General features: G+C 52.1%; 1 protein-coding gene across 6 annotated transcripts; it reads left to right on the top strand.

Moving 5' to 3' along the window:
- Nucleotides 1-741: 741 nt before the first annotated feature.
- On the top strand, nt 742-17438 carry LOC108936767 (protein FAM53C-like). Of its 6 annotated transcripts, none has more exons than XM_029257668.1 (5): nt 742-802; nt 5018-5251; nt 5429-5483; nt 11238-12049; nt 17057-17438. In XM_029257668.1, exons 2-5 carry the CDS (start codon nt 5171-5173, stop codon nt 17336-17338), a joined length of 1230 nt encoding a protein of 409 aa, XP_029113501.1. In that variant the 5' UTR covers nt 742-802; nt 5018-5170; the 3' UTR covers nt 17339-17438. The 6 variants fall into 6 exon arrangements, with proteins under 6 accessions (XP_029113501.1, XP_029113505.1, XP_029113504.1 ...); XM_029257672.1 differs by lacking the exon at nt 742-802 and adding an exon at nt 1296-1309; XM_029257671.1 differs by lacking the exon at nt 742-802 and adding an exon at nt 1845-1881.
- The last annotated feature ends 656 nt before the right edge of the window (nt 17439-18094 follow it).

Here is an 18094-nt window from a genome sequence, read left to right as displayed (position 1 = left end):
CTGCATTATTGCTGAAGTCTAGAGAGGCAAGGAGGAACTCCACTAATTTTTGCCTTGTAAGTGTTCAGTCCCATGTAAGGAAGAAGACTTACTGGTTGAAAAAGGGTCTGATTTGTACTGTATAAGCAGTGATCAAGAGTACTTAGGAAGGTTAAGTGTGTGTTTATGTTTGGGCTCAAGACTGTAGTGGTTGTAAATAAATCCATAACTCATAGAAGGAATTTTTTTTTAAAAAAAGCTTGTTTTACTGGTAATTTTTGCTTGTTCTCAGCGTCTCTAGAAGTATACACTATGCCACATTAGGTGGAATAAATCAGCCTACATTACCCATAGTTCCAAGCAGCGGTTCTAATGACCGGTCAGGACATTGGTTAGGAAATCAATTTAAATACGTAGTGTTGAAATAAAACTTTAGTTTTCATTATTAAAAAAAAGCACATTTCAATGTTTTATGCTGACAATGCAATGTACCAACGTAAAATAACTTTTTCTATTCCATTTTATTTCCGATTTCTTACTAGGAATGAAATACTAATCCACGGGTAAATAGAAAATTTCCCTTCACGTCAGAAAACGGTCAAGCAAAATTGACGTGTAACACAAAATTTTAATATTATAAAAGTAGTCTTGAACGGGGTACACTACATATATTGCGCCATGTAATCGATTACAATAGAAACAAGAGCGCCTTAGGACCGCGCACACCCCTACGGATGGTTTACTCCATGCTGTATTTATTGTGAGCGCGAGGCCAGCGGCTGCGCCGTGCGGCTCCCGGTTGCTAAGGAGATACTCCGGACAGGTAACAGACACATGCGCGCGCGCGACCGACCGACCGACCACCACATTACCTCAGCTAGCTAGCTAGCTGGCTGACGGGCTAAGACATTATTTGTCGCCGGACACGTTAGCGTGCACTCATTCGTGTTTGTGTCGCTTGACTGTATGTATGCGCCTGAGTGTTTTTTTTTTTTTAAAGGTCTTTATTTGCTGCTAAAAGAAAATCATCACTCAGTGCACCGACCCAGTGCGATATATAAAAAATTACTCCTGTAGTGTTTTAATTTTTTCAGCCACCACTGTCGCTGTGTGTGACACCGGGACTTTCCCCGATTACTCGTTTATCTCCATACTATGCCATGGCCGGTTGTCGCTCGACCCCATCGCGCCTCCTCCTCCTCCTCCTCCTCGCCTCCCTCCCTGTTATTGCCGGTCGAGGTCAGTCGCTGCTGCTGCTGCTGCCTGCTGTTCGCTGCTCGCTCGCTGCTTCATCGCAGACCGTCTGCGCAGCTCCGCTCCTTCCTTGTTGGTAAATATTGAATACGTGCGGCTGCGGGATAAAAAATAGCCGCTTCAGTTTAGCACCAAGTTAACTCTTAGTTTGCGACGAATAGCTGTGTGATGATGGTGCCCGCTCGTGCTGTTCACCATCATCATCATCATCATGATCTTCGTCCCCCCCAGCGTGTCGTCGCTTCTCTCCAGTTGCCCCCCGATCCCGTTTCCCCACGAAAGAGCGGATGCGTGTTTTTGTTGACAGTGCGGTTCTGCCAGGAGATCCAGCTACTCTGTATTCAGGGCCCCCCTCTCTTTCTCGTCCCCCAGCCACCCCATCCCATCCCATCCCATCCCATCCCCCCAGCTTCGTTGCCAAGGTAACCGGCACGAGTAACCGACCCATTTCGCACGAGCCCGATTCCGCGAGGGCTCAGCGCCCCTCCGCCGTGCGCGTGGGCCGAACTGTGCACCCCCCCCCCCCGATGTTGTCCCGCACACTTCTGTCCACGTATTGTCAAAGTAATTTCTGCCCAACTTCATCACGCCTCGCAATCAACGGTTCTCCAGAGATGCCTTCAGTTGGGCTGCGGTGGTGGGGTTTGGGTCGGTACCCTTGACAGGGATGGGCTTCTTTTGGGATTCTTGTCGTAGTAGAGTTAAGAGTTTTGGACTTTGTGGGGAGGGGGTTCTTGGTGTTTGGATGCCGGCTCGCGGGGTTTTTAGGGTTGGGATATAGGTTGGGGTTTGTAGGACTGGTGAGGTACAAGAGTGTTGGGTATTATGGTTGACTGCAGTAGTTAATGACTACACTTGCTATTTTGATTTTTTTTTTCTTTCTTTTTTTTTTTTTTTCTCCCTTTTCTCGAAAGGTTGCACCCAGAAAGCTCTTATCCCACGCTGCAGGAATCTGGAGCGCATTAAGCGCGTGCAGCGGCTGAAAGGTCAGCGCCTTTCGCTCGGCTCGGATCGGGGACGCCTCGCCGCGCCGCGCTTCTGGATTGAGTCAAAGCTTCTCGTTCGGCCCCGAGACGCCTTGACCAGAACAAAGTGGCCGTTTGTCGAGCGTGCGGTTTCTCAGCGGCCGCGGCTCTCGGGTTTATTGCTGACGGCTGCCTCGTTCGCTTTCCGTACCCGGCAAGAGCAGAACAAAGGTTGACGCAGCGTCAAGATCTTCCTGTTTAGTTTCTGGGTGCCTTGTACAGCTGTTGTGCGCTCTTCTGAAATGTGGTTGTGGCTCTCCTTTTTATTTTTATTTATTTCTTTTTTTTTTGGTCCTACGCTGCCTGGGCTGGTGGCATTCTCAGCCATACTGGCACTGCGCTCTCGACGAAGACTACTTTTTTTTTATTATTATTTTCACATGTGTGTGCCGTTTGTAAGAAGTTGCTGGCATTTTGCCAGCTCAGGGTGCAGCCTTGGGTGGTTTGCATACTTGGGTGTTGCAGAAGGCCCACTGAGTTTGCACGCTGGTTGAGGGGCACCTGTCGCTATTCGGCAGGGAGAGTCAGTGCTGTGCAGAAAAAGTTAAGGGCTGCCCTTGCTTCCTTCTTCAAGCGTACGAAAGCTTGGAGAACTCGCCAAACCAATCTGGAGCTCTCCGGTCCGGATCCGGTGTCACAAAGATACTCCCCCCCCCCCCCCAATCTGTGGTATTACACATCTTATAATATTTCATGGATGTGGTTTCAAATGCGGCTCAGCCCGCGTGGAGTTTGCATGTTCTCTTCGTCTTCATTCGAGTTTCCTCCAGGTGCTCTGAAGAAATGTTCCCGGTGAACTGCTGACTAAATTGGCTGCACCGCGTTTGCTGCCTTGCTGTTGTACGGATGGATGCGCCACAGCAGGCTACTTAAAACATGTGCCTGTCGTCGGAAGTCGCCTCGGATAAAGGCGTTGGGTAAATGCTCATCGTAATAAAACTCTTCCAGCAAGTCATCGCTTTTGCTCCTGCGTTCTCACGAGGCTGCGCTCCTGGTCTGAACGTATTTAACGGCCTCCTGCTCCTCGGCTCAGAGACGTTCCCATATTTGTGTCACTCCATGCTCTTTCGCTTTCCTTGCCTTGCTCTGTTCTTTCTTTTCCCCCCTCTTTTGTCTCAGCTGCAGAACCAGCATGACATGCATTCAGCCCCCATCCCCCCCCCCCCCTTTCCAGACACACACACTCTCTCCCTTCACCCCAGAGCGGGCTGATCCACATGTGCTCCACTACAACAATGTGACCTGGAGTGACTAAACTCCCACCGCTCGCCGCATTGTCACGTTCAAAGAAGCTTAACTGAATATCCCACGTCGACCGTTCCCAGCCTGAATAACCAGTCGCGTAGGGTTGTGGAATCACGTAGGGAGAGCGTACGCGCCAACAATGAACGGCGGTTCGGCGACGGTGCTCATGCGCCCGGCTTTGTGCTCGGCCGCGGCGCGCCGTTAAGGAGTTCCCGTCCTCGCTTTTGAGATCCATCTGCTAGTTTGCAATATAAACTGAACCGCGGTGCAGGCGTCTGCAGCGATGAGTTTTTTTTTTTTTTTCTTTTTTTCTTGCTTCGTTTTGCCTCGTTCTACTCGTAGGGCACGCTGCGCCGGGGGGCGGTTGTTGTTCGCTGTAGCCGAAGCTCGAATGTGAACCCGAACTTTGCCGGGAGGTTTCGCGTCCCCGCAACTCCTGCCTGCGCGTTCAGGTGAGCGGGTGGAGCGGGTGAGGCCGGCTGGGGGAGCGCCGGGGGTATAGGCCCCAACATGTGGCCCTGTTTAACTCTGGCTGCACACTGCTGGGCTTCTAGGGTGGCAGGTGGGGGTTGGTGGCTTTTGCATGTGGCTTTTTTTTTTTTTTTTTTTTTTCGGGATGGGATCTTGAACACTTGCTCTTTCGTCAGCATCTAACAGATGCTGACATTATTCACGAAATTTGAAAGCCGCCAGCGGCACTGCCCCCGAGGCTGTAAATTCGAGCATTGATGCCATTCGTTAGTGGCGAATGTACTTCTGCTTGGCTTCCCCGTGTGCTGTGAATGGTGTATTATTTCCTGTTCGGTATGATTGTGGTTGAGTAACTTTTTTTTCCTTTTTTTCGATGCTGGTGTAGGTGGAGTTGTTTGGAACAGTACTATTCATACCTTCGCTTAAGGGTTTTTCAATCTGAAAACACTATGATGTGTGTTCAGATTCTATAATGAACGCTGCTGCTGTAGTCTTGTGCAAGAATTCTGCCCTTTTTATGTGAGATGGATATTATTCCTTAAATTTTTTTAATTAATTTTTAACAAACTGATCCAGTAAAATTACCCAGCAAGAGAAGTATGCTTCACATACATGTTTCATGGCTAGAAGTTAAGAGCGGTATACTATGTTTTGCAGGTTGAACCCATGTGTCGTTTATCATTGAATTTTGTTTTCTTATGTAATGCTGTGATGTTGTTGGGGTTTTTTTTTTTTTTTTAAATTTTTTTTTTTTTTGAATGGTCTGTTTGAGAACGGGGGAGTGCAGTGGCGCAGCGGGTCTGGTCGGGTCCCGCTCTCCGGTGGGTCTGGGGTTCAAGCCCCGCTTGGGGTGCCTTGTGATGGACTGGCGTCCCGTCCTGGGTGTGTCCCCTCCCCCTTCGGCCTTACGCCCTGTGTTGCCGGGTAGGCTCCGGTTCCCCGCGACCCCGTATGGGACAAGCGGTTTCAGACAGTGTGTGTGTGTGGGTCCGTTTGATTCTGTGTATGTTGAACACGTTGCTCCACTTTGCCTTCTCTTCCAGGTGAGGCGATGTGGATGATGGAGGTGTCTCAGTGAGGTCGGGCAGGGTTGCCTGGCCGCTGGAAGAGCCGGAGCCAGCGTGGCGCTCGCGGTCTGCTGGACGGACGGACGGACGGACTCGCCCCACCCCCCGATCCTCCTCCATCAACTCGCCATGGTGACGCTCATCACCGAGCAGCTACAGAAGCAGAGTTTAGATGAGCCCACGTTCCACCGGGCTTTCACCCTTAACCTGGTAAGGAGCTGCTGTGTCCCTAATCAGTGACCACCCTGCAGTTGGGGGGAGGGGTCTCCACGTGTGTGTGTGTGTGTGTGTGTGTGTGTGTGTGTGTGTGTGTGTGTGTGTCTGTGTTAGGGTTACTGTCAGTTTTGGTTATAACACATGGACTGATGAAGCAAATGTCTCTTTCAGCCTGTGCCTGAATCTCCCAACTCCAGACTCTGGACCACATATGGATTAATGCCAGGTAAGTGGAGCCGTTTCCTTTCCTTTCCATTTTCGCTCGCGCCTCCTGACATCAGTTAATCTCTTCCTTTGCGTCTTCTTTCCTTTCCAACAAGGAGACATCTTGTGTGTTTTTGGGAGGAACTATGAAGTTGTTCGATCCACAGAACAATAACACTATACTATCCTCTCCTTTCTTCCCCCCCCCTCCCTCCCCAAAGATTATTTATGTTATTTGGACTTGGGAATCTTGTAATTCGTTGGTTTATGTAATGTCGATAATTGCGTAGAAGGGATGGACGAATATATTCTTCAGGTGGTCTAATTCTCTCAGTCCTTGCAAACTCCGTGTCGTCTCGTTCTCGAAGGCGCTGTACCTGTGACCTCCCTTCTGTCCCGTAACGGACTTTTCCAGGTCTGTTTTCATTAGTGGTGCAGCGGCTCCGTGTCCTGCGTGACACGTCGGGACTCTACGTGGTTGGGGACGTGTAATATTTCTAATGGTGTCCCGCAGGCTCGTTGTGAACAGGCTCAGCTGTGTTCCTTGAGAATTTGGGGGGAGCCCTTCCATATCTGCTTCTACCCAAGGGTTCCACTTGAGGACAAGTACCGGGAAAGGGGTGGGGCTGCTCTTTGCCTGCGCTTCGCTAACCACTCGAGCCATCCCTCAGTCCGTCGAGGTCGGATTACGACGTTTTCTCCAAGAAGTACACCACTGTCTGTGGGGCAGGAAGGGTAGTGAGCGGTAACTTGGTAACTCGGCACTACTTATGACTCACTCTAGTACTCTACTAGGAAGCCCTTGCATGAAGACTTGGCCAGTTTACATTCTAAGAAGGGTGTTGCTTTTGTATCCCTGGAAGAGGCTTCATCTGTCCCAAACAGACCAGATAACTTCAGTGTTTTTTTTTTTTTTTTTTGCTGAAATTAAGATTTTTAAGCTCAGTGTCATCACAGTTATTGGAGCCTGCTATATATTTAATATAGTTAATGGCTAATATAGTTATTACCCCTGTCGGGTGCATTTTTCGTGCCGCTTTATGACAGTAAATTGAAAATGGTGCCGTTTTAGATATTTAGCTTGTGCCCGTGTCTGAATTTGTTTAGATAAGACTCATCCTGGCACACGGGCGCCGTCACGTGTTCGGCTTGTAGGGCACGAGACGCGGACTCCCACCGACGCGCTTTTGCGTAATTCCTCAGTATTCAATTACATTGCAAGTATCAGTTTATTCTTGTGTTTTCTCCAAGAGGGAAACTTCCGCTTCCCGAAGTGATGGTTGAACACACTCGCTCGCGCTCACACACACACACACACACACACACAGTCTGAAACCGCTAGTCCCGATCGTGGCGAACCGGAGCCTAACCCAGCAACACAGGGCTGGAGGGGGAGGGGACGCACCCGGGACGGGACGCCGGTCCGTCACAAGGTACCCCAGGCAGGACTCGAACCCCAGACCTGCCAGAGAGCAGGACCTGGCCAAACCCGCTGCGCCCCCGTGGTTGAAGACTAGAGACTGAAATAAAAATGATTTGCTTATGATCAAAATACATCTTATAGTAGACTTACTTCCTTTACAGTTAGAATTTGCATGTTTTGGATTTAATGAGTTCTTCAGTCCAGCTTTGCCATTTCGGGGTTTTTAATCCGTGCAATTTGTTAATTTTTTAGTTAATAAGATGTGTGGAAGGTTATACGTACAGATACCCTAATTAAATCTTAGTGTCACTGTTTACATTCAGTGCTTTAAGTTTAAGATATGAAATAGCCAGTATAATCTAAAAGCCTTTTCACGAACAAGAACTAAATGTTTATATTTCCCCAGATCCATTTTAAGTGTTAACACTCTCAGTGGAAATATGTGCAGAAGATTGATAGCACTTTAATTGCATAGTTATGTCTGGTGTGCTGTGTTGTGCCCCAGGGATTTTCAACCGCCTTTCTTTAAACGTGTTCACGTCAGAGGAACGTTAGTGGCGACCATAAATTAATTCCGTGAAATCGGCATGACGCTGGAAGGTGCGTTAGGGTCCAATGAATGCAAGGCACGTTTCAAATCGTGAAGGAATGTTTAAGATATTGTCAGGTTGTTTTTGCCCTTATTTGTCTGCGAGGTGAATGGGTGTGTAGTCAAAAACCAACTCAGAAAAGTGTACATGTTGCTGGAAAGTTTGTATACTTACACACGGTCTGAAACCGCTCATCCCAAGCGGGGTCGTGGCGAACCGGAGCCTAACCCGGCAACACGGGGCGCAAGGCCGGAGGGGGAGGGGACGCACCCAGGACGGGACGCCAGTCCGTCGCCAGGCACCCCAAGCGGGACTCGAACCCCAGGCCCACCGGAGAGCAGGACCCGGCCAAACCCGCTGCACCACCGCACCCCCCCTTTGTATATTTACAATATATTCAAATTCAACATTTGGTTAACAAGTCTGATCAGGAGTTGAGCCGCCACGTTTTCCTAGCCCTTGTCCGCCAGTAATTCCCTGAGACGGAAAATACTCGTGCGCCGCTTTGCTTCCGCTCTTCTGTCCGGTTTGTCCCGTACGAGCATCGCCTGGGATTCTCGGGTGTACTCAAACTTTCGACTGGCATTCCGACTTGCGCGCGTGAGATTTTGCCGCCTTGTCTGACGTTCAAGACGCAAGCAGTACGATGTACAGTGGTTTCCAGGTGCGATTAAGAGAAACTCCGGCAGTCGTCGTGACGGGAAGCGTGGCTGCAGAGGCCGCCCGTGAGCTCAGCGCCGCCGCAGCATTCGTGAGCTCTTCGCGGAAGACCTTGCGCTGCGGATTGGGGCCTGCGCCACGGCCCACGCCCTCTTCCCGCTGCCCCCGCTCCCTCGGGGTACGGCGGCCGTCGGCGCGAAACGGGCTTAAGCGCCGGTCCGCGGTAGAGGGTCGTGGGCGTCGGGATATGGGGGACGTTGTCCGAACCCGAAAGCCGCTCGGAAACGGGTGGAGGTGAGAAAGGGGAGAAGGAGGAGCGTACGGTAAAACTAGGGTGGCGCTGTGAAGTGCGGAGTTGGAACCGCTGCAAAGATAGAACAAAACCACTTTTTGTTTTTTTGTAATGGTGTTACAGTTTAGGGTTATTACCAATAACTGTATGCAGAATGAAGCAGTTTTGCTGATGAACGTTGTGTGTTTCTATGCTCACGTTTACATTTATTCATTTCGCGGGCGCTTTTCCCCAAAGCGACGTACATCTCGGCGAAAATACGATTTGTGCATCACATTAGGAGAAAGAGACATAGTTGCAGACATGTGATTCTTAAGTAAACCTAGTTTGTTACTTTCCGCTTGACGCACCGATGTTCATCGCTCGAGAAGGTGCATAAAACGCAGGATAGACTAATCTTGATCACCTTCCTACAATTTTTTTTCTTTAATAAGGTAGACAAACATACGCAGGCAATGCTGGAGTAGCATCTGTGTAAAGGCTTATCTGGGGATGATCATGAAGTTACGGTGCGTGAACATTTACACCTTACACGAGCTGGAGAGATCTCGGGCGAAGTTGAGTCTGGAAATAAGAAGGCATGGGTTAGTAGGCTCTTTTAGGATTCTTAAGAAGACTTAGAGCGGATTCATTGTGTGTTCTTAGCCGACCGTACTTTTTTGTCTTTTTGTTTCAATTTTTTCAAGTGACTTTACTGCCCCTGTTCTGACCCTCACATAACTGGACTCAGAGGAGCGACTGGAGCAGCTGTTCTTGGGGGAAGAACGAGGCTGTCGCGCGGAGCTCGCGTCAAAATGAACCCGTTGAGGTTTTTTTTTTTTATTATTTTTTATTAAATGAAAATGTCAAGTCCATGTTGCCCGACAACCAACGGCGTGCTTGTAATGTCCCTGTTTTTACTGTAAATAGAGTAATTGAACTGCAGTGTACACATCTGTCCACTCCACAGTATTGGGGGGGGAAGTTCAGTGTCACTGTGCTCCCTTTACGTGAAAACAAGGAGATTCAATACTTTTAACGAACATCATTTTTTATTTTTTTAAATTTTCTCTAAACGTCTCCGCGATGCTGCATTTAAAGACCCGTCGATGATTAGTATTAGCCTTTGTCGAAGGTCGAACTGTGTCTGTCCGGGGTGTCGCCGTCCGTGGAGAAAACCGATCGTTTTGCTCATCCTGTAATATTTGCATGTTTCTATTTCGCACCTCGCTTCACGCATCCCCTCGCCCGGCGCCGTCTCCGTAGACGTGTCTGCAGAAGCGCTGACGTAATGTTACGAAAGTGCACGTTCGCGGCTCTTTGTGCTCTCGCATTGTCCTGCTCGTGCCCGCGCCGTCTTTCTCCTTCCGGTGGTGCGCGGCGCTCTCGGGCTTCCGACGCATCTCGGGCGAGTCGGGCGCTCCGAGGAGGCTCGAGCGGGGCGTGCGGACGTCGCCGAGCCCCGTTTCCGCAGTCGGGGTTCCGAGGCCGCGAGAGGAGCCCCCGCCGCTCCCGCTCGAGGGTTCGGACGCGCTTCTCCGTTCCTCCTCGAACCCGGTCTCCCGTAAAGCCTCCGTCCCCTCTCGCGCCCAGGTCTGGCTTTGTCCCGGGGTGGCGGGCGCCACTGCGCGCTTCCTCCCGTGGTGCCTGGCTCTTTCTCGGCGTCTGCACGTCAGCAGGGTTTGATGAATGCGTATCCTGTTTAATGCTCGTGTTTACGCCTGCTGTTTTTCAATAATAAGTGGCCTGCTCGGGCGCGTGTGTTTTGTGCGATCGTCCTCTGCGTTGCATCGCCTGCTCTTCTTGATTTCCACTGATGTGATCTCGCGCCGGCCACGTCAGTCGGAATACCTGCATCATGTTGTTTTCAACTAGTGTTTAGCTGACAAGGTGACTTACTACGATGGATACGCCACACTGGTTACAGATATTTACCCCTTTAAACAGCAGAGCAGCGTAACACACTCGCAACTATGAGCAATGTACAGTGATTCATTCAGCTGATGCTTTTCTCCAAAGCGACTTTCGGCGTTGGGCTGCTTACAGTTATTTACCCATTTTTACAGCTGGGTAATTTTACTGGAGCAATTTAGGGTAAGTACCTTGCTTGGTTGTGGGAATCGAACCTGTGACTTTCAGGGCCAAAGGCAGCGGCTCTGACCACCGTAGTGCCAGCCGTCTCCGTAAAGTCACCCGTTGACTCGAAATGCATGTCTTTGGACTGTGGGAGGAAACCAGAGCACCCGGAGGAAACTGACGTAAACATGCAAACTCCATACTTGCTGAGATTTGAACCCACGGCCAAGAGCCCGTGGAGCACCAGTACCACTCGCCGTGCCACCGTGCAGCTCGTAACCCGGTGCCATTGCAAGTATCCCGTTGTTGTGGGTCGTGATTACAGGACTGCGCTGGAGCTCTGATGGGACAGCGTTTGTTCGGAAAAGGCGTGTAACCAGAGGAGCTGTTCTTCGGCGACGTTTGGTTTGCTTTGACTCGGCAGCATGCGCTCGTGCAGAGAAGTGCCACTTTTCCCTCCTTCGTGTGACTCTTATGCCGCCATTTACAAGTTCGTGATTAAGCTGACGCTTTTCTCCAACGTGACTTGTATTGTTAAGCTGTTCACAGTCATTTACCTATTTACGCAGCTGTGGGATTCGAACCTGTAACCTTTGGGTCTAAAGGCAGCGGCCCAGGGGCCGAGGAGACGAGGGCGAAGGAATGCGCTTTCGTTCTGCCCGAGTCCTCGGTCGTGGGCTCTGCCACGAGCCAAGTGGTGTTTCAACATGACATCACTTTCTCTGAGCTCTCCTTTGTCTCACTTTGTCTCCCCAGAAAGCAACTGGCAGCTGTGCCCCCCAGCTAAGCCCAAGCTGCAGGAAGCGTCGAGCTCCCCCTCTGGCTCCGCTCCCCGAAATCCGATCCCCGAGGGCGACGCCCTGCGCCGTCTCCTGGTCCCGAGCACGTCCGCGACGGACCTGTCTTTCCCGGGCGCGCCCCCTCCGCCCCCGCCGCCCCCCAAACGCCACTGCCGCTCGCTGTCGGTGCCGGAGGACCTGTCTCGCTGCCGTTCCGCATGGCGGCCGAGCGCCTCCAAGGTGTGGACGCCGGTGAAGAGGCGCTGCCACAGCGGCGGGGGCGCAGGGGGGTCCTGCCCTTTGCGTGCCCCCAGCTCCTCCCTCGCCTCCTCGCTGCGCTCGTCCTCCAGCCCCACCTTCTTTAGCCTGGCGTTGTCCCCCGACTCGCCTCTGCCCTGGAGCTTCCCGTGGGAACCCGGCGAGTCGGCGCGCGGCGGCGGCTGCTGCTGCTCCCTTCCCTCGGCCTCCTGCGCCTCCTCCCCGTCGCCGCTGTGTCCACCCTTGGTCCCGCAGCGCCGCTTCTCCCTGTCCCCGGTGCACATCCAGGAGGCAGCCACACACTTCCTGTTGCCGCCGCCGCCGCCCCCGCCGGCACCTCCCGCCCCACCCTACCCATCGCCCTCGTCGGCCTGCAGCACGCCGTCATCGTCGCGGCGCGCCGTACCCCCCCAGCTCCCGCGCTGCCACTCTCAACCGTGCGACCTGCGCAAGCCGGGCCTCAAGCGGCGCCACGACCCCGACACCACCCCGTGCGCTAGGCCTGGCCTGGATTTCAGCAAGATGACCCAGGTGAGCAAGGGGAAAGCGGGGGGGGTGGAAACCTCCACAAAATGGAGGAACACACGAGTTGAAGTACGCATGTGTGTTCGCGCACAGTGTGCTTGTGCCGGTCCTCTCCTGGGTCAGGAGGACAGCTTTACAGCCCTGCTTTATGGCCCGGCTGCTGTCAGACGGCCGTTATTGACGACGCAGCTCCCACGGAGCACCAGTACGCCAGCTGTTCAGCTTCCTCTTCCCGTGCGCTCCGATTTTGCTCTGTGCCACTGCACCACACACACACACACACACACACTAGACCATTGTATAAAGCACTATCCATCAGAGGCACACACACGCTTCCCAGGCGAGAAGCTGGTACAGGCATCTGAGCTCAACAGACCTGTGGGTCACATGGCCACGGGCGGTCGCCGCTCTTGTGATCGCGGCGCCGAGTTCCAGCGTCTCCAGCGACCGGGCATCCCGTTCACTTCGAGATCATTCCTTGTGCTCAAACCATTATTTATCACCGCCTAAATTAATCACGTGAAATATCCGCCCCGCTTATTAAATAATACCGACATGGAGCTATTGTGAAAGAGCTCCTTTATGGTTGTGATGCTGGCTCCACGCTTGTGATGTAATAGGGTTTTTGCGAAGAGCACTTCATGGGTGTTGCGGTGCACATGTAAAAAGAGCACCCCCACCCCGTTTCCTGTTATTACTCATTCTAGATATGCTATTTCTGTCGGTGAGGGAACGAGCTGCGCCGTTCTGTGGGAAAGGCACCGAACGCGCGTCACGGACTAGGTAGAACTTCGCTCGGCTTCCGCGATCATCGCGGGACCAGTTAATCGCTCTGCGCCTCTGTGGTCGGCATCGGCGTCGCCTTGAAAGGAAACCGAAGCTGATTTTAAGGTTTCGGTTAAGGCAGGAAGCGGGGGTATCGAGGGGTGTTGGGGGTTGGGGTCTGTAACCCATCTACCTGAAACTGCAGCCAACAATGGACTTTTTACAGAGCTCTAGAACATTCCCCCCATCCTTGCAGGGCATCGGCCCACCCGCTCCACGAGTTCAGCGGAGATGTCGGTCCGCATGCTTGATGGAATGGCCGCGGAGGGGTAGGGCTAGTGGGGCGAGATTAGGGAGAGTGTGCTGTGGTGTGTGTGTGTGTGTGTGTGTGTGTGTGTGTGTGTGTGTGCAGCGGGTCGCTATCCCTCCCCTCGCAGTGGGCAGACTGCGGACCTCGACTCCCCAGCCCTTCTGTAGACGGGACTGTTTACGCCGGAGTTCTTAATGGAAGGGCTGTGGGGTTCGGGTTCCCTCTCCAGCACCCTTACGCTACGAGGAGGTCCAGCCCTGCCTTCCTGCTTCCCTTGGCTTCTATTCTTTTCTGTCCCCTTCTAGCTGTGCAGGACCCCCTCGGTCGGGACGCTGGAAAGGCTGTCGTGGGGTTGGTCTTGCTGCGGGACTGCCGCTCACCTCTCTCACCACTTCCCACCATCACTTCTCTGTTTCTGTCCATCGCTTCCTTTTTTCAGTTTTTTTCTTTTATTTTTAAAATGACTCCTGTTGAGTGTGGGGACTCTGTTCACACCGCTTCTCGACCATAATTATTTCACACATCGCTTGGAGAAGACCGCACTAAAAATAGGTGTGTGTGTGTGTGTGTGTGTGTGTGTGTGTGTGTGTGTGTGTGTGTGTGTGTGTGTGTGAGGACAGGTCTGTGCTGGACTCAACGTCCAACCTGCTTTGATTCCACTCAGAGTGCCCTCCTGGGGGCTACTGATGAGGACGTCGTCTCTCTGCGCCGGTGCTGCCGGGCGCGCGTTTCCTTCCCCCTCGCCTGTATCTGCATTTCGAACTCGTCACAAAACTGCGAAGGCATGAATAAAAAGGGAACCGGCGAAAGGGTGCTCGGCGCGCGTGCGAAGATGCGCTGCTGAAATGAGGTGTGGGAAGAAGCTGAACCGAGCGGTGCGGCGCGATGGGCTTGGAGCTGCGTGTGGTTCTCCAGGACAACCCCGGTGCCCTGGGCCTGTGTGAGCTCCGTCATGTGTTCTGAAGTGTGTGTGTGTGTGTGTGTCCAGGGTTCAACTGGCCATCTTTGTGTCTCGCCAGATAAAATATTTCGGACCGTTTATTTGTGGGGGTTTTTTCCCCTCTCGGTCTCGGTCCGTGTTTCAGGGTCAGTCCTGCGTGTCCGTTTCAGCTGGGTTTGCACACTGATCCCTCTGCCACCCCCACTTTGAAAGGGCTTGTTTTCTAGAAAAGCCCCACGCTCTACTGCCATATAAGGCAATTAGCCGAGTGGGGTTTAAGGATTGTAATTCCTATTAATATCCGGCTCACAATGTGGCTATTTTTCTTTGTGCCATAAAGCCCCCTCTCCGCTTCACTTTCACGGTCAGCTTGAAGCTCTCCGAACAGCTTATTTTTGGTCTTAAGACACTCATGGTGCTTTTTCCACGTTCCTTTTTTTTTTTGCTTCCTTGTTTGAAGTTGTATATATTCCCCCGAGGTCCCGATGCGTCCCAGAATATCTGAAGCGCGGTCTCTGTTTCCGCGCGCTGTGCCCATCCTGGAACCTGCGCTCGCGGTGTGTGTTCCCAGCGCCAAGCCCCCGCACGGCTTGCTGACCACAGCGAGCAGAAGACCGATGCCGCGCCGCCACCCCAGCGCCTCTTTTCCTCCTTTTTTGGCTCTTTTATTGATGGGAACTTGGAGCGGCACCGAGCTGTGGACCCCGACCGAGGGGCTGCGCGCTCGGCTTTACGCAGACTGCGTTTGCGCATGCAGTTGTTCGGCCCCCACCCGGCCCAAGAAGCTGTCCGCAACTTGGTCTGCTTGTGCCATGCAAGCAAATACTATTTGAGAGCCCCATTATCTTATGTATTTATTTATTCCCCCCCCCGCCTTGGTATTGAACTGCTGAGCGCCGAAGGCCCCCCGTTTGCTACCCCAGCCACCACCGCATTGTTACTTCATATGGAAAAGTACCGATTCCCCCCATCCCGCACCCCGCGTCCCACACTCGGACCGGGCCGGGATCACGCAGCCTCTTCAAAGAGCTCGGAGGTGCGAATTGCTAATGACCCCGCGTCGCGGATCCGGCCGAGCCTTGCGGAGGGAGGGCCGGTCGCTCGGCCGGGGCCACGGAAGCCGGAGCGCGCACTCCGGGGCCTTTGTTATGCTGCACTCCTCACACTCCATTTTCTGGGGAGCTACAGAAATGTGCAAAGATCTCTCCCTCTTCTCTGAAGCAACACGTGTGACTAATAAATCCTTTTTTTTTTCCTTTGCTTTTGCAGTGGAAATACTGTGAGTATTAGAAAGGGAGAAGTTGATAGAGGAGCGGACAGTATTGGATAAACATGTTTTTCCAGGGCTGTTGCATTCGCAGTTTGTAGATGTTGACTCCAAGCAGGCTGGGAGTATGAATGTGAATAAAATTCTGTTTATATGTGTTAAGCAGCTGTTTCCAGTAGTGTGGGGGAAGACACATTCAAAGTTAAAATTTGCATTAATTCACTTTGCGGGTACTTTACTGCAAAGCAGCGTACTACCCGGAGTAAACGAAAGGTGAAGATCTTTAGGGAAAGAGACATTCGTTGGAGCACGATCGGCACGTCGGATCTTTCCAGAAGCTTACACGAGCACCTCGGTAGAGGTACGCTCCAAAAGGACGGTCACGGTTGAACGTAAGGGTTGCGCTCTTGTTGGGCTTTTAAAACGATCGCTGTAAAAGTGGGGGAGAAAAGTGTAGGGTGGAGATGGTCCAGCGTGAACGAGGCTGCTGAAGGGGTTAAGTAAGAAAGCAACAGGTACGTACACGCACGCACCAGGCAGGCGCTGGCTAATGGCGCTGGCTAATGGCCCAGGCGAGCGGTAGTCCCAGGCCCGCATTTGCATACGCTTTGCATACAGCTGCGCGTGGTGAAAGGATGCGCGGCTCCTTCACCTCACCGTGGGCGACTCGCGCCATTCCTGGAGTTCCGTGAACTAGTTGGCCCCTTTGTTCCCGTGTTTGCCTGCTCGGCTGCTTTTTCACGCAGCAGGAGGCTGGACTGTCAGGTTGGTCTTTTTAGCCGAGCTCTAGATTTTTCTTTGGCTTCCATTCGCCCAGCAGTGTGCCGAGACCGAAGGAACACATGGCCGCTTACCTCCGGTGACCCTTTGACCTCAGAGGCGCAGATTGTGTTTGTTTAGTCCCGCACAGAAATGCAGCGTGTCCGGCGTGGTACCTTTCAGGGCGGCAGCCCAATATTTTTTCCTCAATGAAAGGCAAATTTATGTGTGTCCACGGGCCTTAGTCGGTTACTCATTTGCATGTGCGCTGCAGATGTGCTCGGAACACACTTCCCATGAACCCGCGCGTGCGGACGTGGCGATTTGTGGCGGGATGGCCGCAGTGACCTCTCACCCGTCGGTCGTGAGCGCGGAGGGAGGACCGGCCGACCCGGGCTCGGCGCAACTCGGTGGACGCGGCCCTCATCGCTCCCCGACGCTGCTTGTAGCAGCTGAAGCCCGAGACCCTTTTTAGATCAAAAAACAGAAACGGCGAAAAAAAAAAAATAAGGAAATTTTAACGCTGACAGATAAGCTTATCAAAGTTCCCATGGTTTTGTGCACATGTGTTTATTGTATTTTATTAATACACACAAAACAGTCTCCACTGGACTTATGCAATCATTCAGTAACCTATTTTTTGTGTCTGCAGTGCTGAACTTTGTCTTCCCGATTAAACATTGTTTCATACTTCATTAATTATTAGTTATTCATTGAGAAGACCTCTCCAAAGTGACCTGCCGTGGCAGGGTTGTGCACCAAGCATTTCTACAGCTAGGTAATTTGTACTGTAATCAAGGTAAGCTCCATGCACAGGGGTGTTAGAGCCAGTGCTGAGATTTCAGCCCGGGTCCTTTGATTGTAAGGCTCTCAGCACTACGCCACCTGCTGCTCTTTCAGATGAGAAGATCAAGGCAGTAACTGTCACCGTGTTTCATGTCACTCAGGTTATTCCTCTTCTCCCCCTGCCAGACTCGAAGCGGAGATCCTCTGAGCTGTTTGGATCAGACCATGCCAGCCTGTGGCGGGTCCATGTGCGGAGGTCCCGAGCCCTTCGCGGGTGACTTCAGGGGCTCCTTTTCACCGGCGGAAGGGCTGGGCAGGACGAGCATCGGCCCCCTCAGCGAGAGTGAAGAGGAAGGAGAGGAGGAGGAGGAGGAGGGACAGAGGAAGCTTGACTGTGCAGGAGGGCAGCAGAGCATCTTTGAGAGAGACTGTACAGAGCTGGACTTAACCCTTATAGAGGAGAACTAGCAGAGCAGGTTGCTTTTGGCGCAACCCCCCCCCGGGAGAGCTCTCAGGAACACAGCCGCCCTCCCGGGGGGTCCTCGAGCTGGCAGGTCCGTAAACACACCTACAAGAGTAATTAGTACCGGTAGCCAAGGGTGCTGACCTTCCAGCAAAATACATTCCGGAACTGGGGACCAGCTGCTCAAAGTGCCACCAACTGGTAAGGGGTGGAGCCATGGGAGCTTGACCACGCCCACCAGAGCAGCACACCTGGGCACTCATTCAGGCGGGCGCTCGTTAAGGTGGGCACTTGTTAAGGTGGGCACTTGGGGTGCTTGTTAAGCACAGGTTCCCACGGTTCCCAGCAGCTGGTCACTGGCATTGTAACCCCCCCCCCACTGTCTGTTTTTTTTTTTGTTTTGTTTTGTTTTTTCCCTTTTATGGATGTAAGAACTGACTTAGTTGCTTGGATGGAAATGAACTCACATTTTGTTCTGTTTTGCAAAAAGGCAGTACAACATTTTGCACTTTTTTCAGCAGTCCTTCATACTACCTGGTCTAATGAATTTGAATCAGCATATAAGCCTTAACAGAAAAAAAAGCCACTTTTTTAAACGACAAACAAGGGAAAAATGTGTAGTTATACTGGTTTAGTTATTTTGGTCTTGTTTTTCCTTTTTTTTTTTTTTTTTTTTTTTTCCCCCCCCGTGATGTTTATTTTGGATTTGTACAGCTCTGATTCTGATTGCGGAGAGCATACAAATACGTACGATGAATGAA

This window comes from Scleropages formosus, chromosome 13 (assembly GCF_900964775.1).
Source record: "Scleropages formosus chromosome 13, fSclFor1.1, whole genome shotgun sequence".
NCBI classification, from domain to species: domain Eukaryota; kingdom Metazoa; phylum Chordata; class Actinopteri; order Osteoglossiformes; family Osteoglossidae; genus Scleropages; species Scleropages formosus.
Note: the sequence above shows the minus strand (reverse complement) of the source record. Positions and strands in the feature narration are given on the sequence as shown.